Source organism: Dichotomopilus funicola (assembly GCF_033296635.1).
Source record: "Dichotomopilus funicola strain CBS 141.50 unplaced genomic scaffold C8A04scaffold_6, whole genome shotgun sequence".
Taxonomy (NCBI): Eukaryota; Fungi; Ascomycota; class Sordariomycetes; order Sordariales; family Chaetomiaceae; genus Dichotomopilus; species Dichotomopilus funicola.
Genome location: NW_026944027.1, coordinates 591,274 through 614,071, shown reverse-complemented (window position 1 = coordinate 614,071; position 22,798 = coordinate 591,274). Strand labels below are relative to the sequence as shown.

Genomic DNA, 22,798 nt, shown 5'->3' with positions numbered 1-22,798 from the left:
GAATCGAATTGGTACATACACACATACTAACCCTAACACTGGCTAGACCACACCCATCAATGAACCCACCAGCCAGAGAGGCAAGCGCAAAAACAAGACCTCCATAAAAGGATGGACATAACATAACAGACAACACAAGAAAGGAAGGAAAGCCCCTCTCTTTCCACTGATGATGATGGTGATGATGATCAACTCAACCCCCTTACGCAGTACTAAACATATCAACATCTCATACGTCCACTCCACCCAGCCCTGGCTAGGCCACCCGGTCTTTGCCTAGGCTCATAAAACTAACTGCAAAGAATAAATATATGAAAAACGAATAACACAACGCCCTGAACCAAAAATAAAACAAAACAATAAAGCAATGACAAGAAAGACACTAGCCGGCCGGACTAGCTAACCGGCCAACTAAACTAACTAGATAGGTTAGGGAGAAATTATAGGTGTCCATCCTCTTTGTCCTTTTTGTGAGTGGGCTAAGAAACCCCGTCAAGATACCCCCCGGCCCCCTCGGACTGCCTGCCGCAAATAGCGAAGAATAGGCTAATTTGATGTTTTAAGAAACAATATCTCTATCCCTATCATTCATTCTGTTGTGTCGGTCCCGTGGTAAAAGGCCTAGAAGAAGCGCGTCGTCCCCCAATTCATTTTCTACATTGGTACGGGGGGAAGACCATCCGGGCTACTACCATCCGCCTGCAACTGGCGCGTGATCTCCTCTGCCGTCCTGTCGTCATCCGTGCGGCCGGGCTGTTGCTGTTGCTGTTGCTGTTGATGTGGCTGTGGCGGCGGTGGCTGGTGATGGTGCTGGGCGTACGGGTGGTCGCGTGCGCTGCTGACGTGCTCACTCCTGGTGAGACCCGCAACGGCTTGCGCGGCCGCTTCAAGGGGGGTGGGGCCCGGGGCGGAGGCCGAAGAAGGACCAGCCACCGAGGGTGGTGCTGGTAGCCCGTGTTGAGGCACTTCGGGGACGGCGGAGTGGTGACCTTGAGGGCCGGAGGGGGTGGGGTGCGAAAGGTTGATGCCGGGGGGAGGCTGCGGGTACTCGCCGCGGGTTTCCAACAGGCGAGATTGCAAGCGGAGGATGTAGTCTCGGAGCGCATAGTTCTCGTTCTGGAGATTTTTGAAGTTATTCTCCATATCCGCAAAGTCCCTAACTTGCTGTTCGAGCTTTTTTATGTAGCCTTCTTTGCGCTGCCGGAAGGCTCTCTATAGCGGGCGGGGCTTTGTCAGCTTTCACGTAACGAGCAAGCCAAGAACAGAGTATCTGCAACTGCCCGATATACTAACCTGGGCGGCACGATTTTGCGCAGCGCGCTTAGATTGAGACAACTCCCGCTTCGCTTTCCGGCCGTCTGCACCGTCTTCCGAGCCCGCCGGCCCCACTCCCGGGGCGACACCTGCAGGCGGGCCTGACATGGGGACGGATTGTGTCGAGTGCTGCACAACCGCGCCTTGAGGGATCATGTTAGGTATCGGGGCAAAATGGGCGGCTGCCGTGGGTGAGTCGTGGCCGGATCGTAATTCAGGATGGATGTGGGCCTCGCCTTGGGGAAGTTGCGTGTGATTGTATCCATGCGGTTGTGGAGCGGCGCCGGATGAGTTCTTAGCCCCGGACCCGTCGGAGACTGGCGGAAGTTGGTTGACAAAATTAGAGTGTGGTGCAAAGACGGGTTGATGATCCCCTTGAGCAGCCGTTGGTGCGGGGGGCGCGGGATGCTCACGAGCGCTCAGCTCTGATACCGGACAGGGCCAGTTAGTATGTTTAAGTAACCAACGAGCAGGATGGTATGAAAAAAGTAAAAGATGATTTGAGGATCTGACAATCATGCGGGGGAGGGCAAGTGACGTTAGGAGTTGGAGAAAGGAAGAGTCCGAGCGGATCGACTCGGACCGGGTTGGTGGTGGATGGGGATAAGTTCCAGAGAACCCCTAACCCGGCTTCGAGTTAGGTCACAACCCAAACGGGTAGTGACACAGGTCTAAAAGATCAAGGTAAAAAAATCAATGGCAACTACGTAGGTAGTAGGTAAGAGGTGAGGTAATGGGTATTGTGTGGTTGGCATGCCATCGAAGGATGCAATTGACCTTGAACCCCTAAAGCGGAATGGTTCAAATTGGGGGAAGATTATAAATCCAAGGTCGGCCGTGCGGATTTAAACAGTCTCGGAAACAACGGCTTGGGCCTTGACTTCTCTGGAACGCTCAACACTTGTTCCAACGCGCGCCGCAGCTCCCCCAAATCCCGGTCGACGAGTGATTGGGCTGCGAAGGCACTGTGTGGTGGAAAAAAAGGTGCAGTGAGGGAAATGGGTGCAGCGCTGGCTGCTGGACCGTGTTTTTTGGTGGACGACTTACAAGAAAAACTGGAGGTGCGCGTCTTGATTTGGCAACTTGGGGAAGAATTAGGTAAGGAAGACGTCGGGGGCGGGGCACGCTTCTTGTATGCAGCCAGCGCGAGCAGCAAGTGGCCATGCAATCAATGGACGCATGCATGCGCCGCGGCGCCGTCAACGTACAGGAGGAAAAGAGCGGGTCCGCTTTGGGGGGGTGATGAGCGAGATGCCCAGGGAGGAAGATGACGGGTCGCCGGGTTGAGCAGGGGACCAGCGGCTCATATAGGAAGTTATGATTATACAGGATGTGGAATACCAGCAGAGATCCAGATCTTCTGGATCGCGTCCTTTATCCATCGAGCCCAGCGATGCGTTGCCGCTCTGGTATTGGGACTCCCACACCAGGTCCTTGCTGCCTGCAACGCCTGCCAGTGCGGAGAGGTCTGAAAAGGGAAGAAATAAATATGGTAACTCGTCGAAACCGGCGTGGCCGTTCGCCTCATGGACTTGCGATTTCCCGTTGGTCCCTCACTAAGGGCTAAGCGATGCTATCGCAGCCTGCACGGTGTCATTGCTAGACAGACAGACAGGCAAACAGACAGGCAGACAACAATGATAAAAGTCCGCCGCATCGCAAAACGTTTTTGTCTTTCCCGAATGAAACTGCACGTATGGGTGGGAATGAAACAAGCGCCCTTTGCGGCAGAAGCCGGCGGCGACGATGCGCGGCTGATGCTGGGCGACGAAAGAAGGGGGAACAGGGCAGGGCATGATGAGACGCAGACGCGAGGCAGAGCTGAAAAAAGAAGCAAGGATCGAAAGAAAAGGAATGCGAAAACTGATGAGCCACTCACCGGTGTTGGTGTTGTTCGACATGATTGCGACCGCAGTTCCTGACTCAGCAGTGCGAACCACTTGTAAACGTGAGTGTCGAAGAATCGCGCCCAAGTTGGGCTTGGCCGGACAATTATGTAAGGACGGGAAGTCCGGATGGGGGTGGGCTGCTGACGAGTTGTTGCGCTCAACCTTGCCGCCAAATTATGTCAGCTTTGACTCGTCTCTTTCCTCTTCAGTATGAGTGAGGCGGCGCAACCACTCTGGGAAAGCGAACCTGTTTTCGCGACCGAAAGGGATCCGAGCGGCTGGGCGCACTGGGGGATGGCGGGCCCGATGAGATGCAGCGGAATTCAGGATTGAGGAATTCGCCGCCGTGTGTGTGTTTGTTTGTTTGGCCGTGACTCGTGAGGCGCCCGGTTTCTCAAATTTGATGGTCGCGCGATGAGACTTGGGGAGAATAATCTGTAGCTGCTTAACGCCGAACTCCAAGTACCTAAAGAAAATATGGCAACAAGGTGCGGCAATGGGAACAGCTTACGTGCTCAGGACACTGCTGTTGCTTCGCGCGCGTGATCCGGTAAACGGTCTGCGACTTTCCGATCAACAAATATTTAGTTACCCGTCACGATGCTGTCGAGGAAGGTAATTGATGCGCATCCTAGCTCAACGGATGGTTTGAGTGCTTTGTCAGCAGTTCAAATATCGCGACGAAGGTGGATGGTGGGGGGTGAAAACAGAGGAGCTCGTTCCATTTGTTGGGCTTGGCGCGAGCAGCCAATATTTTCCGAATTCCGGCGCCCCTCACGTGACTGGCGAAGCGTAAGTTACGTGTACGGACATTTTATCAACGTTCCCTTCTAGATTCCTGTGTTCATGTGTTTAGCATCTTGTCTCCGTTCCTAGCCAATGCACCTTAACCAATGCTCAATTTCCTAATGTGGCCGTGGCATCCCAACAATAAGTAATCCCACGGCTTGGAGAGTAATTACCTACTTAGGATAATCCCGCGCGTAGTGTAATGTCAAAAGTCTGGGATCAGTAATCGTTGACAGGAAAAGTGCCAGTTTCACACTCGCGAGTATCGCAACGCCGAACTTGGGAATGTTTCCTTTTTGGGTATGCTCCTCCAAAGACAGGGCAGAGCTATACGCTGCAGACAGCAACGACGCAACACATCGCGTATACGGAGTACAAACCTTTACTTGGCTTCATGCGGAAACAACCTCGTTCCATTGCACACCGTGCCACACAAGGGTTTATCAGTAAGCGAAATACCACAGGTAGCATTGCTTCAATTTAATTCTCTGTCGCCCTTATTGAGGCTTGCAGTAGATCGAGCGTGCTGAGTTGTGCCGCATGGAAACCCAAATTTATGTTTCGCGATGGCAGCAAATCAATCCGCATTACACGGTGAATTTCCAGCGCCGAAAAGCATAACAAAGAGACGAGGTACATTTTCATATCTCCTCTTCTTTTCTCCCTTGCCTTCTCCACGGCTAGAGAGCTCCAAATGTACAGATATTGTGACGTTGAGCGATGAGCGTTGTGAAAAATACCACTCTTCAACCAATCATGGCGATTATCACGTAATTACCGTACGCGAAATCATGCTCCTCCATCTCATGTGCGCGGCTGCTCCTCTGCTGCCACAGTCCCTCAAAGACAAAGGTAATTTTGCTGAAGGAACGAGACAACATCAGATCATGCGATCCTCTTTCTTCACGAGAGCGAGGGCATACTGTCCCACTCGGCTTCATCCAGAGCACCCACTCATTCGATTTTCAATTTCCAAACCCCAACCACCACACCAACTTTCTTATCTTCGTCCCTGTGTTCGCCCTCTCAGTACTACGCCCACCATGTCAACCGATACGGGTAACAACGCCTCGGCGCCACGATTTACATCTGGATCTGACGTCAAGCCACCGAATGACTCTGTCTCACCACTTCTTAAAGCCAACGGTGGACGGTGGGTTCTCGGCATGCATGGCCAAGCGCTGGAGCGCGAGTTTAAGTTCAAGACATTTGCGAAAACCTGGGTAAATATTTACGTTACATTTCACTTTCTGCCATTCCCAGCGCCCCCAGCTTGGAAAATTATGTGTTTGAATGATATATTTCTCTACCATTACGGCGTCAACACCCGCCGTCTTTAGCTTCACGGCCAAAGGGAAAGAAAAGCAAACCTTAATAACTAAACTGACCATCCCCCCCGTTAGGATTTCATGACAGCCGTTTCACTCCAATGCAAGCTCAAAAACCATCATCCAGAATGGTCCAATGTGCGCCCCCTTGTTTAATTGTTTTATTTATTTGAACCCAAACTCAACTCAAAACAACCAACCCACAGGTCTTCAACACAACCTTCATCCGCTGGACCACCCACAGCCCGCCCGGCCTCTCAGCCAAGGACATCGACCTAGCCATTATTTGTGACAAGCTTGCCGCTGACTTTGGTGAGGTCGTCCCCGCCTCTGCCACTTCCGCTTCTGGTCCCGTCTCCCCCTCGGCTGTATCATCACCCGCTAGTGGTGAACAAGGACAAGGACAGCAAAGCCAGTCGGCACAGCAGCAGCAGCAGGGTGGAGGGGAAACGTGTGGTTTAGCCGGGCTAGCGGACAGGGTGGTGGGAGCTGCGGGTGATTGTTGTGTTCCAAAGGGAGTGAAGAAGGAATGAGAGGTGAGAATGCAAGCGTGCAAGACGACATGGTATGCGTTTACGGTTTTTTTGACTTTCCGTTTGAGTCTAAAAATTAATGTATTGCCAGGCTTTCTGCTCTGCGTAACGCCTATGTACAAGCAGGAAAGGAGTAATATTAAGGATTAATAGGACCGCCAACCATGCAAACGCCGTCCAAGACCGCGCCGTTTCCCTGTCCCGTCTTTATGCCTTTGTTGTGGTTTTGTAAGTTAACCGCGGTTCTCGTATGTCTTCTCATCATCACGATGTCGTATCTACTGGAGTGGTGTGTCCAAGTAGTTGTTGTTTTTTTCTTCCCCTACCCCGATCAATGTAATGCCGAGCCAGCATCTATCCTTAGCCAACAGGCTCGGGCTCGTGCCTTGTTGAGGGCTTTGCAGGACATCAAGCCCAGCAAAACCCATGGCACTCTTCTCGTGAGAGAAGTGTATGGCGCTTACTGCGCCTTCTTGGCCCGGATCTCCGCCAGCTTGCGCTCACGGCGCTTCTTGCTGGCATCCTCACCGGCCTCGGTGTCGAGGCAGTAGTCCCACCAACGGAAGCTGGAGGCGTAGTTGCCAATGAAGCGCTCGTGGTGCAGATCGTGGTGGTCGGCACCGGCCCAGAAGGGCAGGATGTGGCGCAAGCTCCAAGGGAAGTCGTAGCCGGAGTGGGCATCGATGGCCTGGAACAGGCGGAGCACGATCCACAGGTACATGGTGACCAAGTGCATGTCCTTAGTGAGCGAGACCCAGATGATGGGGGTTCCGACAATACCGAAACCCAGGAGCATGACCTCGATCGGGGACGCGTACTCGGCGGCGAGGCCGAAGGGCGCGCTGTAGGTGTGGTGCAGCTTGTGGATCGACTTGTAGAGCGGGCCGTAGTGGAGCGCCCGGTGGAACCAGTAATGCCAGGAGTCCTCGACGACGAAGAAGATGGCAATCTGCATGGCGATCTTCCAGGCGGGCGGGAACGGAACGCCGTAATCGAGGCCGAAGTAGGTGGCGACGGGGTGGAAGAGCCAGATCTGGGGGAGTTCGACGGTGCAGTGGCTGATCAGGACAAGCCCGGCGCATTGCCACTGCTCCTTCCATGTGGGGACCTTGGTCTGTGAATTTGTCAGGACTCCATTGGGGGTTATCGAGTATGTAGCGGTGAGGACTAACGTTTTGAAGCTTGTATTTGTTGAAGAAGGGAATGGCGTCGATAATCATCCATGGCAATGAGCGGCCGAAATAGACGATCTCGTGCATGACGAAGCTCATGATACCGGTCGCGATGGTATCGTTCTGCATCCAGAGGTACCACGACTATGGTGTTGTTAGCACGGCCGGGTCATATGATGTGGCAAAAGAAGGTCGGTGTGGAACGTACGGCCCAGAGGCGCTCGAAGACATTGAGGTGGACATTGTATTTGGAGACCTCCTCAAAGACGGTCGTAATCGAGGCCGACGTGCTTAGACCGTCAATGGTCGCGTTGCTAAAAAGAAATATCGAGTCAGTCTGACCTGTCACGCCAACGCGTTCGCTGGGTTTGAGATCGCGGTGAACTTACAGAACTGCGGACGCCATCTCGGGCGGTGCCGACAATGTCGGAGCAGGAAGAAGGGAATTAAAGAAAAGATCCGTAGATAAGGTTCCCGAACGATTCAGACCGACTGGTGTCAAGGAAAAGGGACCGCCTCGCAAGTGAGCAATCCGTGGCGCGATAGTGGTGTTTGAAAAGGGAACGGCAGAAAAGCGTTAAGGGGTGGAATGGATTTTTATCGGCGGATGGTCGCAATCTCTGGTCCCCTTGGTCCCAGCGCGCCAGAATCGGCCCACAGACGAAGCAAGCGTTCCGCTTCCGAGGACGCCATGTGGGGCGTATGGGAGCTTTCGATTGGATGTCGGAGATCAGTTGAACTGCTGAGCTTGGCCCCCGGTGGATGGTGCCTGCCAAGACGGCAAGACGGTCAAGATCGCATACTCGTTTAAGTGCATTCCAGGATGGAGTCGGAGGTTCTAAGATCGCCACAAGGTGACGAACTCCTTTCTCAAAGAACGTGAATTTATGGTGTGCAAAGGGTTATCAGCATGGTTGAAACCCCGACAAAGGTTAACAGAAGTTGAACACCCCCGGGTTGTCCCCGCGATTCACATATCGAGTATGAGCTCAGTCGCCTTATGCCATGCAGTTATGCGAATAAACAAAATGCCCTTGCATCTACAGGATATCAGTTGCTTGTTTGGTTGGACCTTGGAAACTTGGGCGAGGTATGAAATCATAGCCCAAGTTTCGTCCAAGGTACGACATTCCAGATGAATCTCTGTTGTTTTGTTGGCTCTGACCTTCCCGTAACATTTTGACCCCTTTAGAACTATAATCCGAGAGAAGCTGCCTTCTCCATCCGATTTTCGCACCGTTTTAGAGTGAAAAAAAGACTCAAACCCAGTGAACCACATTAACTGGGCTTCAAGACCATGACCTCATCGAACCCGAAGCTCTGCCCGCAACAATAACCCACAACCCACCAAATTTTCCACTTTTGGCCCAACTGCCCAAACAGAGAGAGAGAGGCGCCCCAACGACCGGCCCCTCGTTGTGGATTTTGACCAACCCGATCACGAGCTCCCCGGCCCGCCCTTCGGAGCTCACAATATCCGGCCCAAGTACATGACCTGATCGGATCTCGGCCCATCCGTTGCGTTGGGAGGCTCGCGGTTCCGGGCCACGCAATCTCGCAACTCTCTCTCGCCACTTTGAACGCGCATTCGTTGCGAGGGGCAATCCGGGATCACATTTTACCGGGAAAACATACCACAATAGTTTCTCAGCTCACAAGCTTTGGTCTTGGCGTCGAGAGTTGAGCCTCGTCGGGTGGGAGGAGAGGAGCACTCACAATGTCTATCGTGGCCGAGTCAGTAACACTGCCTACGATCTACCTATCCAATCTTATCATAACTTTTCACAATTTCCGCTACGCTGGAGGAAAAGAGCAAGGCTAACTTAACAATTTCTCCCTACTCAGCCAGGTCCACCGCCTGGATGCACGGATTGACCGGCTCTCTCTAGCGCCCTTGACCTACGCACCGGACCATGATGTCGAGTTGCAAGGTGTAGAGGGTGTGGCGGCGGCCACATCAGCCCTCGCATCTCCTCGGCTCGACGAGCTACTGAGCATCGTCAAGTCGCTGTCGTCCGGTTCTATCTCAGGGGCTCACCTGTCCGCCCCACGGCTGCAGAGGCTGCTGAAACAGTCCGGCCTGACTGGAGAAGTCCCGTCTATCGAACTGCTTGAGGCCAAGAGCCAGTATGAGACCGACGTGGAGTGGGTTCTGGTGGGCAAGGCCACGGTGCAGACGTACGGCCTCTTGATGAACACGCTCCTCGACCAGATCATCCCGCTCAGCGACGATATCTGGTACTGGGACGAGATTGTAACGTCGTACCCGTATAGTTTTGTGTACACCGTGCAAACCTCACCACTGCGTATGTTGAGATGGTCCAAGGAGATCTATTACGAGAGCATCGAACGTTTTCAGCGCATGTACCGAGACGAGTTACCGCCTAGTCCGGTAGTCGAGACGGCCGAGGAAGTGGTTTCAAAAGCCGAGCCGGACGGCACCGATGCCCACCCCAAGCCGAAAGGCTTCAAGAAGCTGTATCCTTCCCTGTCGCGGCACTGGTTCCAGTTCTACAGTATCGTACGACAAAGCGTTGCGGAGCGGTCCATCGCCGACATACAGCGGAAGATCCTCTCCCGCGTCGACATCGGCCGTTCCGAAGCCCGGCACAACCAAGACCGACTCCGAAGGCTGCGGGAAACCACCGCGACCGGCCTGGGTGTGCTGTTAGACGAAGGTCTCAATTTTGGGAACGCCGAAGAAGGCAGCAACAACGACGAGTGGAAGGGTCTCCTGGAGCGGAGCGTAGCTCTCATGGATATGATCCTCCAGTCCGTTATATTCTCTGACCTGTCGGTGTCGGAGTTCGAAGACAAAGTCTTCGCCGGCGTCAACGAAGACCCCGAACTCTCCATCCACATCGAAGACTCCCACCCAGCCGAGCGCCCCGCTGCCCTCGCCCGCCGCCTCCTCGGCCTCCTCGAGAGCGGCCTGCCTGACCACCGCGTGGCCATGACTGACCTCGCGCGTGAGCATGGCCGGCCGTCCCGGCTGGTGCGGTACTGGCTGCCGGCGGCCGCGCTGCTCGTCTCGTCCTCCACCATCCTGCGCATCCTGTTCCGCCGCCAGGACGACATCATCAACTGGATCCGCGACCTGGGCGCGACGTCGCGCGACTTTTGGTTCAACTGGGTGGTGCAGCCGGTGCGTAAGATCATTGGCACCATCCGGCATGACGCCAACAGTGAGATTGCCATCATGAGCCGGGACAGCCTCAAGGCGGACCGGGATAGTTTGGAGAGGATGGTGGTGCAGTTTGCGGTGGATAACCCGAGTGTGGCGGTGGGCAGAGCGTCGATCAGCGATTTTGATATTGGTGAGATCCGGACCAAGGTGAAGGAGGGGGATGTGACGCCGGTCTTGAGGGCGTATGAGAACGACCTGAGGCGGCCGATTGTGGGCGCCATTCGGGGGGACCTCGTCCGGTCGCTGCTCATCCAGGTGCAGAAGACCAAGGTCGATCTGGAGGTGGCCATCAGCGGTATTGATGCGCTGTTGAAGAGCCAGGAGCTGGTGTTTGGCTTTGTCGGGCTGACGCCTGGCGTTTTGGGTGCGTTCTTATATTTTCCCCTTCCATTCCTAACTTGCATTCGCTTTCACTAACACCAACACTTCCTAGTCTCCATCGGCGTATTCCAATACCTCCGCACAGTCTTCGGCAGCCGTAAGGGCCTACGACAAGGCCGGCGCGTGCAGCGCAGCGTGCGGGTGCTGCGCAAAATCGACCGCATCCTGTCGGAGGCGACAACCTCACAAAACAGCGTCATCTCGTACCGCGACCACGGGCTACTCGTGTGCGAGGTGCACGTCCTACGCGGGCTGGCTCACGGCGTGCTGCCGGGGGATGTGGAGAAGGAGTTTATCGAGGACTTGGACGAGCTGGCGAATCTCAAGGGGATTCAGGTGCAGATGAAGGCGTTGGAGAGGATTCGGTGGGCGTATGCTGAGTGGTTGAGTAGGATGAAGTAGGGGAATAAGAAGACAGAGAGATGAAAAAGGATGTGATTGTTCATCTACAGATATGTTATTCATCTACGGATAGGTGGATAGTGGAGCATTGCAATGGATCCTGGGGCTGGGCTGGAAATGGGAAGCAGGCGTGCAAGCATTGGGTACCGCATTCGAGCATTTTCAACGTGTGGTAGGCGCATAGATTAGGAATGGAGAAGCTGCCGAGGCGGCTCTGGACATCACTAGGTCAATGAATAGGTCGTAGGCGATCGGCCGAACATTTTGGTGAGTGTTTACTCTGGTGTTAACCGACGGCCGGTTGACGACGACTCGTATATAATATTCACTGTCGGCCCTTTCCATAACCAACCCTAACCCTCACCACTAAGTCTATTCTTTTGGTTCCCGACTTGCACACAACATCGTTCACAAACAACGACAGTGTTACGCGAAACTCGACCGAAAAAGGTGAACTAATCGGCACTCTCTTCGACATACCACGTCTATTTCCTACTCTTCAACCCGGCATAATACTAATATCTTTGACCCCGCTTCAATTCTTCCGCATCGCAGCCAGCTTCCCCGACAACTCGGCCAACGACGAACTCTGCATCAACTCAAAAATGGAAACATCCGCGCGCACCTGCGAAACAATCCAATTGCGCAACTCAACCGCCACCAACGAATCGACCCCATAAGCCGCCAGGTTCTCGGTTGGCAACACATCCCCCTCGACCAGCCCAAACATAGTCACCAATTTCTTGACCAACCCCCGACAGATTACCTCGGCGGCTTCGGCGGTCGATAAGTCGCTGTCAGCGAGATGGTCGCGCAAACTGCCTTTTTCGTTGTCTTTCCCGCTGGAGGAAGAGGCCGCCGCAACAGGGCTGTCGCTGCTCTGCGCTGTGGTGTGCCGGTATCGTAGACCGGCGAAACGGCCTTCTTGACACCATGCTGCTTTGGTCCAGTGCGGGCCGGGCCCGGTGTTGATGCAGGTTGTGATTTGGGCTGGCCCGGACGGTGTCGACGAGGGTGATGATTGCAGAATGCACCACTCCAACATGCGGCGCACGTCCGTCTCAGTGATGGACGTGAACCCGTCTCGCGTCAGCCGTTCGCCGATGTTGGTGTTAGCGCCCGCCTGTGTTGTATCATGCTGGGCAGCAGCAGCAGCAGCAAAATGGCCAACAGTCTGCACCATGCCCAAATCGACAGACACAGCAGGGAGGTTACGGGCGCGACGGAATTGGGCCAGGGCGTTCTGGAAGGCGTTACCGGCTGCGTAGTTGGCTTGGCCGGGGCTGCCGACGACGCCGCTGAGGGAGGAGAGCATGATGAAGAAGTCGAGGTGGTCTGGGCTGTCGTGGGGTAGGTGGGTGTGTAGGTTCCAGGTGCCTTGGACTTTGGAACGGAGGACGGTTTGGAAGGTGGGGAGGGTCATGTTTTCGAAGGCTGAGTCCTGGACTCTCAGTAAGTATTTGTGTGTCGGTGTCCAAAGGGAATAAGTCCAGAACATACCTTGAGAACCATACCAGCGTGAATCACACCCCGAATAGGCGGCAAATCGGCACATCGCTGTTGTAGGGCTTCGCAGAGCTGCGCTTCGTCGGCAATATCGCAGGCCACGGCACGCACTTGACACCCCTGCTCGCCAAACAGCTCGTCGTCGTCAAACGCGGCGGCCACCTGCTCCTGACACGCCGAGCGAGACAGGACGATTAGTTGGCGCGCCCCGTGTTCGGCCATCCATTCGCACAGCGAGCGTCCGATGCCGCCTAGGCCGCCGGCGATTAGGTACGAGGCGTCTGGGCGGAGACGGAGAGGTGCTGCGTGTGGGAGGACCTGTTTTATCTGTCAATGCTGTACTGTATCCGCTGTTGTCTACATTCACTCAGGTACACTCGGGTCGAAATGATTGCAGGGGGAAAACATACCGGTACAGAATCCTCCTCGCCAACAGACACCACAATCTTCCCCATGTGCTGCCCGGCCTGCATGACCCGGAACGCCTCTTCCACCTCAGACACGGGGAACACAGTAACCGGGCTCACAGGCGCGATATGCTTCTGCTCCAGAAGCGCCACGACCTCCCTTAATACGCGTGAGATGACCTCCCCGCGCCGGTCCATCCACGCAGGCAAATCCACCGACATGAACGAGACATTCCGCAGGAACGGATACAAATCCAGACCACTATGCCCCAGCATATCCCGCTTCCCAATCTCCACAAACCGGCCAAATTCACACAAACACCCCAAACTCTCCTGCAGCAGCTGACCCGCCAACGAGTTCACCACCACGTCCACCCCACGCCCGCCACGCGTCTGTGCCCGCACCCCAGCCGCGAAGGACACATCCCGACTCGAAAAGATCCGATCCTCCGAAATCCCAAATTTCCCAGCCAAAAACGCCCTCTTCCCCGGCGTGCCCGCCGTAGCAAACACCTCCGCCCCGGCCAACTGCGCGAGGATAATAGCCGCCTGCCCGACCCCGCCCGTGGCCGCGTGGATCAACACGGTCTCACCCGGTTGGATACGGGCCGTCTCGTGCAGGGCAATGTACGCCGTAGCAAACACGACGGGCAAAGACGCCGCGTCGGCGTCACTTAGCGAAGGTGGGATCCGCACGACGTTGGTCCAGGGCGTGCGGGGGCGGGTTGACCATTGACCGCGGAGGAGAGTGCAGACGCGGTCGCCTACGGCTAAACCGGTGTCCTGCGCTGCTGCGAGGGGTCCCAAGCGGGTGATGGTGCCGGCGCATTCGTAGCCCATTAATCTGCCTCTGGTCCCTTCGCCGTCGAGTTGGCCCATGGCTACCATGACGTCGCGGAAGTTGAGGCCGATGGCGGTCGGGGCGAGTTCGATGTGGTCCGGCGGTAGGGGGTGTAGGGTCGCGTCGGTGTCGTCGGTGAAGAGGAGGGTGTCGAGGAGGCCGGGGGTGCCGATGGTTAGGTGTAGGGGGCGGTTGGGTTGGAGGATGGGCTGGTGCTGGGGCTGGGTACTACTGGGTGTTGTTGATGAAGAGGAAGCCCGCTGCGATGCTAGGCAGTGGTTTAGCTCTGTGTGCTTGAACGCCCGCGGTATGTGGATGATGCCGTCTCGTTCCGCGTACTCGAAATCCCGCATCTTCACACAGTCCACTTCGTCCTCATCGTCCTCATCGCCCCTTTTATCCTCATCCCCATCTTTCCCGCCAGTCATAAACGCCCCCCGCAAAACCCTCACGACAGCATCCACCGTCCCCCCGGTCCAAGCCCCCCTCCCCGCATCCAAGTCCAACGACACAAACCCCGTACGTCCTCGATACTCGCTCCGCAGCGTCCGCAGCAGCCCCGTGGCCAAGCTCATCAGCGGCTGTTTGCTTTCCATCGCACCGCCGCGGGTGACCCAGAGCACGCCGCGGCAGTGGGATGAGGCTAGCTTCACGATGGCTTGGAACTCGGCTGGGCTGGCGGAGGCTAGGAGCGGTTGGTCGGCTTCGGCCAGGACGATGTAGATCTTGCCGCCGGCTGATTCCAAGGACGCTGGTAAGGACTCCAGTGACTCGATTGTGGGTAGGGGCCCGTTGGTGATGGAAGTGATCGCGGTTTGGAGCTCGGTTAGCCAGGGGGTTGGTGGCGGGGAACGGCCTGTTATGATACACACGGGCACTTTAGGGGAAACACCGGGGTCTGTCGGCTTGGCCGTGGACAGGATGGTGCTGGCCGAGTAGTACTCCTCGCTGTCGCAGTCGTGGACTTCCAAGTCGACCCCCGTGAAGCCGCTTTCGGATAGGACTTGGTGCCAGAAGGGGATCGTGAGCGAGGGGGTTGTCTTGCGTTCTTCTTCTTCGCCTGGATAGAGCGGAGCGTCATTAGCACACTAGCAGTGGTGGACCCATGGAACTACTCGAAAAAAGGGGGAACGGAAAAAGCGAAGAAGCACATACCCAACCACCACCCCGGCAGAAACCCAAAACAAAACGACACATCTAACTCATCCCTCGTCGTCTCCAGCAACACCAACCTACCGCCCGGCTTCAACAATTTCCTCACATTCTCCAGCGTCCGCACCATGCTCTTGGTCGCGTGCAACACCTGACACGCAATCACCAAATCATACCCGCCCGCTTCAAACCCTTGACCATCACCGCCATCACCGCCATCACCGCCATCCTCCGCCGTTGTCCCCGTCGGATCCAACTCAATATCCAGTTTCCGAAACCTCATCACCCCCTCCCACTCCGCAAACCTCTCGCGTGCCGCATCGAAAAACCCCGACGACACATCCGTAAAGTCATACCTCTCCAACCGTTCCGGACCCAACGCATCTAGAATCACCTGCGTCCCACCCCCCGTACCAGCCCCAATCTCCAATATCCTGGCCCGTGGATTCAAGTGTGTACACAACCGGACGAGTTCGCCGACCTGCCGCGTCGACCGGTTCCAGCGGAGTGCCGAGGTGTAGTACCGGTAGAGCAGCCGACCCTCGAGCATGACCTCGAGGGGGGAGGTTTGTTGGCGTAGGATGGAGGGGGCGTGGGTGGCGAGGCGGGTGAGCATTTCGCCGTTTAGGCTGGTGTGGGCTACACGGGTGAGGAGGGCGGTTTTGTCGTTTTTGTCGTTGGTTGTGGTGGTTGGGGATAGGGATAGCCAGGTGGAACTATCGGGCGCCAAGACGTTTTGCTTTGCTAGCTCGAGTTGGGTTGTCATCCAGGTGTACAACTTGCCGAGATGGCTCTGGTCCTGGTTCTGGTTCTGTAAGGTCTCAACATCACCCGGCGTCAGACTCTGCAGCGTGTCGTGGATGTAGTGAATCGTCGCGAGACGCAAGTCCTTGACGACGGCTACCTCGGCCGGGTCGACGGGGGAACTGAGCTGGGCTCGCAGCCGGGACGAGTCGGCGAGGGAAAGGTCTGGGGCCCAGGACCATTGGCTGCAGATGTCGGTTTCTGTTTTGTGTGTTTCGGCTGGGGATACCTGGGACTGGCCGAGGGACTGGATGGTTAGGCCGTGGAGTTCGATGACGGGTAGAGGGGTATCAGCATCGGCATCGGCATCCGGGGAATGGGAATGGGAAGAATCCTTCACGTTATCAACAACGGTAACACTAGCGTGCAAAGCATTTGCCGCATCCAGCCGGTCTCGCACGGCATACGCTGCCCACTCCTGACTAGCGAGCCTGGGAATCGTCAACCGGACTCGCAACGAGCGAATCCGCCGCGGCACAAAGGCGCAGGGCAGTCGGCCGGCCTGGGCATCGGGCATCAGCGTGAAGGCGGCTTGGAAGACCGAGTCCAGCGTTGTTGGATGTAGCAGCAAGGGTGCTGATGACTGTGTGTTTGGCTCGGCTACCGAAAAGACCGTCAAGGACCCCCGTCGCTTGGTGTACACCCGACGGAGGTTCTGAAATGCCGGGCCGTGGTGGATGCCGACGGATCGGAGGGCTGTCCACAGTGTTGAGGGTTGGATCTGGCCGAGGTAGGCCGTCTTGGTCAGATTCCGCCGTGAAGAGATCAGGTTGTTGTTGTTGTTGTTGTCGACCGGGTTCGCGCTGTGAACGGCAATATGCCCCGTGCAGTGCTGCGTCCAGACATTCTCCCCCGACACCGAGCAGATGCGGAACTGCAGCCACCCCTGGGATCCGAGCAGCTTCTCGTCGCAGGGACTTATCGTCACTTGCACTTCGACGCCGTCGGCCTCTCCTGTCGTCGTCTCGCCCGTCTCGGGGATCATCAGGGCTTTGTCCACGTCTATGTCCCGGAGTTCGTAGTCATAGCGGGAAGCACGTTGCTCCTGCGGCTGTTGCTGTTGTTTCTGTTGCTGCTGTTGTCGTTTCGGGTCTTCCGAGACCAGCTGATGCGCCGCCTCAAGCGCCATACACACCAGCCCCGCCGCCGGGTAGACAATCCTCGACTGCACACGATGGTCTTGGAGCCACGGCACGTCGGAGACACGGATGACCTGTCGCCAGGTGTGTTCCACGGGGTGTGCGCCGCTATGCTGGCGGATGCCCAGCAGTTCGTGCGGCCCGCCTCCTTGTCCGTGTTTTCCACCATGGTGATACAGCTTGTTGAGCCGCGGCTCGCGCCAGTAGCGTTCTTGGTGGGTCCATGGGTAGGATGGGAGGTTGTGGAGGACTAGCGGGCGACCAGTGGGAGGGCCGTGTGGGAAGTTGATGGCATTTAGGTCGACAGGATAGCCCCGGTGGATGAGTTGGATGGCGAGTTGCTGCATTGTGGCGATGGCGTTGCGGCGGCGGATGAGACAGGGGAAGTACGGGATGTTCATGTTGGTGTCCCTAAACTCGGGCTGGGCCATCAGTTGTTGGATGGGACCGCCTAGGGCACCGTGGGGCCCGACTTCGATCACCACGTCGACGTCTGGTGTAGAACCGGCCTCCCCGAAGCACATGTGCCGGAACGCGCTCTCAAACTCGACCGGCTGCAGCATGTTGCCTACCCAATGCGACGGGCTGATGAGCGTCGATGCCTCGTGCACCCGTTTCCCCGTCTTGGGCGAGGAGAAGATGACGGATCCAAAGTCTGTCTCTGGATCTGTGTTTGTATCTGTGTCTGTGTCTGAGCGTGAGGAGCCCAAATACCCCTTGAGCGTCCAGTCAAATAGATCAGCAATAGGGCGCATATGCTCCGAGTGGAAAGCCCCGTTGACCCGCAGACGCCGGGCAAAGACACCCTCAGCCGCGAGCATCCCCTCCAGCTGCTCGATCCCGGCGAGATCTCCCGACACAGTAACGCTCTCCTGACTGTTCACGCAAGCAATGACCACCTTCCCAGCCGTGATGCGGGACAGGTACCCTCCATCCACGACGGCGGCACGCCCCAAACCCACGGCCATCATCCCGCCGCGGCCTACAATCTCATCGCCGAACTTGTCGACGAGCGCCCCGCGTAGGTAGGCGATGGCCATGGCCCCGCGGACGTCGAGAGCCCCCGCTGCGTAGGCGGCTGCGATCTCGCCGCTGGAGTGGCCCGTTACGGCTGCGGGACGGATGCCCCAGGATCGGAGCAGCTGGACCAGGGCGATCTGGATCGAGGTGGAGAGGGCGATGCTGTAGACGATGTTGTTGACTTGGCTGGTGGACTCGTCGCGGTGGAGTTCCTCTGTTCGTGTTACTTACTCCCTGTCTCTTTCTCTAGAGAACCTCAGAGAACCTGGAGAGGAACGCACACAGGAAAAGGAAGGAGACTAGGAGAGTTACTCACCCAAGAGAGACCACTTCGACCCCATGGCCTGCATATGCCGGTCACACTCCACGATCGCCGCGCGAAATACCGCATACTCGGCAATCAACTCCCGGCCCATCGCATACCACTGCGCCCCCTGGCCGGTAAAGACCCATCCCAACCGAGGCGGGACCGAGCTGGCCGCGCGCGAAGGAGGGCCGGCCTGTTCCAACGCCGATGCTAACCCCGACACGTTACCCGCTGCTACGGCGATGGTGTAGGAGAATACGGACCGCCGGGCGCCGAGGGTGTAGGCTAGTGCATCCCAGAAGGCTGGGTCGTCTTTCTCCTCCTGGGACTCCTGGGACTCCTGGGACTCCTGGGACTCCTGGATGGCGAGCAGGTGCTGACGCAAGTTGGATGCCATACGTTGACAGGCCCGGGCATCTTTGGCGCTCAGGAGGAAGATGCGCTGGGCCGGTGCCCCTGTCGGTCTTACAGTTACTGCCCCATCGTCGGCCTGACGCGGCAGATAAGCCTCGAGAATGGCATGCGCATTGCTCCCTCCAAAACCAAAATTATTGACCGACGCCCGTCGCATCCCATCACCCAGCAACGGCCACGGCCGTACCTCTGTCGGGACCTCCAGGCCCCTCTCTTCAAGCCGCAACTTCTCATTCGCCCTCTCAAACCGCGTGTTAGGCGGAATCAGCCCCTTTTCCAACGCCAGCACAACCTTGACAATGCTCGCCAACCCACTCGCCCCCTCCGTATGCCCGATATTTGGTTTGACCGACCCGATATACAGCGGTGGCTGCTGCTGCTGCTGCTGCTGCTGCTGCTGTCCAACTCCTGAGCTGCCTGGAGGAGGCAGTGGTAGTGGTACTTCGCCGCGACCAAACGCCCCCGCCAGCGCAGCCACCTCCAACGGATCCCCGACCATCGTCCCCGTCCCATGCGCCTCGACAAACCCCGTCAGCGCCGGGTCAACCCCCACACGCGCATAGCACTCCCGCACGAGGGCCTCCTGCGCGTCCCGGCTGGGTGCCGTGATGGTCTGGGCCCTCTTGCCGTTCTGGTTCAGCGCTGTCTCGCGGATGACTGCGCGGATGGGATCGCCGTCGCGGACGGCGGAATGGAGCGGTTTGAGAATGATGGCGGCGCCGCCTTCGCCGCGCCCGTAGCCGTTGGCGCGGTGGTCGAAGGTGTAGGAGATGCCTGAGGGGGAGAGGAAGCTGACCGTGTATTAGAAGCGAGATATCAGAACGGATCACAGAAAGAGGGGAACCCAAGTATACGGGGTGAGGAGCTCACCCAAGATTAGACATGCCGATAAACACATCAGCATTAAGCATCAAGCTCGCCCCCGTGACGATCGCGACCTCCGACTCGCCCTTCCGCAGGCCCTGACAGGCGAGATGCAGCCCCGTCAGTGTGGACGAGCAAGCGGTATCCATGCTCATACTGGGCCCGCGCAGATCAAAAAAGTGCGAGATCCGGTTGGACGCCATGCTGGCTGGGTTACCCGTCGAGAAATACCGCGGTAGTGTGCCCGGGTCGCGGACCTGCGTGTCGTGGTAGTCTCGGAACATGATGCCGCTGTAGACCGAGGTGTTGGTGCCGCGTATTTTCTCCAAGGGGATGCCGGCTGTTGTCACGAGTTAGGTGCCTTCCCCCCTTAGAACAGCCAAGGAAAGGAATGGTTGCACTCACCGCTCTCGAGAGCTTCGTAAACAAGCTCCAGCTTCATGCGATACTGCGGGTCGAGCGTCTGTAGGCACATGTCAGATATCTCCACCGCTAACAGCTAGTTAATTACTGCCAAGATACTCAAGAGAGATAGTAAGTAGCACATGCGTACGCTGGCGAAATCGGATGCCATGCCAAAGAATCCGGCATCAAACAAAGCCACATCCTCCTCGAGAAAGTGTGCCCCCTTAACGTGCGTCTAGGCCCGCGTCAACAGACAGTTAGCAGCGGCGCAGAAAATTATATCATGAGACGTAGGGGGGGGAAAACCGCCTACCGTTCCGATTCTCTCCCCATTTGGGTGATATAGCCCACCGAGCTCGAAACGCGTCGGAGGGATTTCACTCCATCCGGTCCGCTTTTCCACCATCATCTCCCACAGCTTCTCGGGGCTGCTGGCCCCTCCTGCGAAACGACTTGCTATGCCAACAATAGCCAGCGGGGCCGTAGCTTCGTCACCGTTCATGGTAGCTTGATATCAAAAGTTGATATTGGATAAGTAGGTATTGAAGAGAGTAGAAACAGAGAACTGCTGAAATAGCGACGGGATTCCTCTCATGTCCTAACACACCTATATATATATATATTCGCTCTGCGTGTATAAGCACGGTAATATGGCTTCCGTGCACCCAACTTGAACCACCGCACCCCGCGGTCATCACTCGTGGCCATGTCATGTCAACCGGATCACACCTCGCCCGAGACAGCCCATCGATCTCGCTTCCTCTCAACTGAAACTATCACTAAGCAGCGACACTCACCCGGCGTGACGTGTCGTGCCCGGTACTGCCGCGCTAGGCGTTCCATATTTCGTCACGACAAATCCTGCCCATGATATGTTTCAAGTCAGCGGGTTTCAGAACAGGCCTTTTACTGTCTACAGTAACCGGACTTTATGTATGTAGGTCTGCCCGTCATGGGTTCGTCTGGGCAACATGTTAAAAAGTAACCGACTGGCTGGCTCTCGCTCGCCACTAATGTGGCTGGGCGGGGCCTGGCTTCACTGTGTCGCTTTGTCATTGGCAGGCAAGAGGGTCGTGACATACCTACGAGTGTACATAGGGAGAATCACAAGTTACAGTTTTCCTAGTCTGTGATCTCCAATTCCCGTCCTTCTCTGGCTTCAACTCCGCCAAAAACCAAGACTTCTTCCCCACCGGTGCTGAATACAGTTCCCGAATCAGGTCAAGCGGCACCATGCCATGACGTCCTCATCACGAAGAATGACGAGAAACGAGGAGGGGTCGGCGGAGATGACCTAGGCGGGGCGGATGATGTTCTTCAAGGGAGCTTATCTCCGTTGTCACAGGTCCTCATTTGGATATGTCACTTTTAAAGAAGTTGTTTCTGCTCGGAGAAGTGCAACCCCCACCAACTATACCGTTATGGTAAAGGGTACGCCAGGAGTGGGAAGAATGATGATGAGAAAGGGAGGAAGGGGATGTTGCGGGCGTCGCTATGGTGTTCCAAGTCCGCCTTTTCCAGACCACGTCCGCCTTTCTGTTGGCTTGCCGGCGCAAATCCATCGCTTCAGGGTTCTATATGGTTTGTTCGCTTGTTTAGATTTCAGAACATAGACTCTCAGAGCAACATATGTTTTCTTCTCGTTTTCCCATGTGTTCTACAGGGGGTTAATTCTATGGTTAGCAGGGGGAGAAGAGAAGTGGGCAAGTTCCGAAGGTGAATGCGCCTTGTGAGAAGGGGCGTTCCAGAAAGAGCTCAATAAAAGTGTAACGAAGTAGAGCACGCAACGCTTTATGAGCCCTCGTGCCCGGCGCTGTTTACCGTCGCTACTAGTATACAGACTTCCAGGTTATAAGTAAACGTCGGATATGCTGGGTCAGCCGTCGGCATGCTGCCCCGTCGGCTAGTAAAGTTATGAATTGCATGGCCGGCCGTGCAACACACACTGTGGCCGTGCTCGCAGTGCCCGGTTGGCCTGTATATAGTGCCCGGCTGGTTGTGTAAAGCACCTTCTACTTAGTTAGCTACATGTAACGTTGTGGCTAGTACCAGCACGCGAATACCGAGATCTAGATGTTGCGATGGCATGGTCCTCGAACCAGCTTGTCGCGGTGACTGCATGTGAATCCTGATTGGTCATGCTTGTGAGTGGGGGGTGTTGCCCCGCTGATATTTTGCCGCGCCACAGGTGGCTAAGATCCTGAGAGAAGACGTGTCCAGGGCAACGTCGCCAAGAGCGTGAGACAGGAGCGATGGACTGACAACAACAACGCGCCTTTTGTGGAGAGCTGCTTCACGTTTTTTGCCATTGTTCTCTATCGGAAGTTGATGTTTAGGTTGAATAACGTACGTTCAGATAACAGAGTTCTTCTAGCGTTACGTATCAGTCACAGCATTTCGTGTGTCATGTGTGTTTTGTCTTTCACCAATACTCACGGGGTCCCTGTGGCTGAAAACCGGGCCTTGTGAGCCCTGTAACGAACCCCTGGAGCGGAATAGCCAGGGGTCACCGCCGGCGCCTTGGTTCTTCTGGTTCCAGGCTTCTGTCCTTTTGCAGGTGCGTCAACCCTCCTTGCAAGACCCCCCGGCGATCTTCCCCATTCCCGTCCCGACATCCCAAGTCTGGTCTCCTTCCCGTCACTGGTCCGTTTGCCTGCCTCCGGTGCCTGCAGCGGCTGTTTTCGATCCCGCCGCCGCGACGTTTCCCACCAAAATCAAGAGTTACCGCCAGACCACCATTCCACCAAGGGAAATCCGCATTCACCCATTTCCAAAAACAGCAACACAGCATCTACCCCGGGGACCTTGCACAAGACACGCAACCGCCAAAAAGCCGACGTCGCCGACAACTTGACGATCCGGTGTACGTTGCGAGCCTGTGATCGGCTCGGCTAGACAGACGTATACGTACATCACACCTCGGGAGCCGGGATTCTTCCGTGGA

General features: G+C 56.3%; 5 protein-coding genes across 5 annotated transcripts; 2 read left to right on the top strand and 3 right to left on the bottom strand.

Annotated features, from left to right (window-relative positions):
• Positions 1-654: 654 nt before the first annotated feature.
• C8A04DRAFT_25435 (putative transcription factor kapC) lies at positions 655-3,215 on the bottom strand (the record flags this gene model as incomplete). The annotated part of the gene is made up of 3 exons (XM_062779555.1): positions 655-1,212; positions 1,294-1,739; positions 3,194-3,215. 3 exons carry the CDS (start codon positions 3,213-3,215, stop codon positions 655-657), a joined length of 1,026 nt encoding a protein of 341 aa, XP_062640227.1.
• Positions 3,216-5,035: 1,820 nt separating this feature from the next.
• On the top strand, positions 5,036-5,853 carry C8A04DRAFT_25434 (transcriptional coactivator/pterin dehydratase; the record flags this gene model as incomplete). The annotated part of the gene is made up of 3 exons (XM_062779554.1): positions 5,036-5,215; positions 5,396-5,458; positions 5,527-5,853. The coding sequence occupies 3 exons, from the start codon at positions 5,036-5,038 to the stop codon at positions 5,851-5,853; spliced, it is 570 nt and encodes a 189-aa protein (XP_062640226.1).
• Positions 5,854-6,313: 460 nt separating this feature from the next.
• On the bottom strand, positions 6,314-7,431 carry C8A04DRAFT_25433 (C-4 sterol methyl oxidase; the record flags this gene model as incomplete). Its single annotated transcript, XM_062779553.1, has 4 exons — positions 6,314-6,967; positions 7,026-7,169; positions 7,234-7,339; positions 7,415-7,431. The coding sequence occupies 4 exons, from the start codon at positions 7,429-7,431 to the stop codon at positions 6,314-6,316; spliced, it is 921 nt and encodes a 306-aa protein (XP_062640225.1).
• Positions 7,432-8,742: 1,311 nt separating this feature from the next.
• C8A04DRAFT_25432 (ATP synthase regulation protein NCA2-domain-containing protein) lies at positions 8,743-10,995 on the top strand (the record flags this gene model as incomplete). Its single annotated transcript, XM_062779552.1, has 3 exons — positions 8,743-8,759; positions 8,871-10,576; positions 10,646-10,995. 3 exons carry the CDS (start codon positions 8,743-8,745, stop codon positions 10,993-10,995), a joined length of 2,073 nt encoding a protein of 690 aa, XP_062640224.1.
• Positions 10,996-11,530: 535 nt separating this feature from the next.
• On the bottom strand, positions 11,531-20,356 carry C8A04DRAFT_34732 (polyketide synthase; the record flags this gene model as incomplete). The annotated part of the gene is made up of 10 exons (XM_062782933.1): positions 11,531-12,436; positions 12,496-12,819; positions 12,912-14,809; positions 14,905-18,078; positions 18,181-19,002; positions 19,039-19,376; positions 19,456-19,789; positions 19,855-19,912; positions 20,003-20,089; positions 20,168-20,356. The coding sequence occupies 10 exons, from the start codon at positions 20,354-20,356 to the stop codon at positions 11,531-11,533; spliced, it is 8,130 nt and encodes a 2,709-aa protein (XP_062640223.1).
• Positions 20,357-22,798: the final 2,442 nt, after the last annotated feature.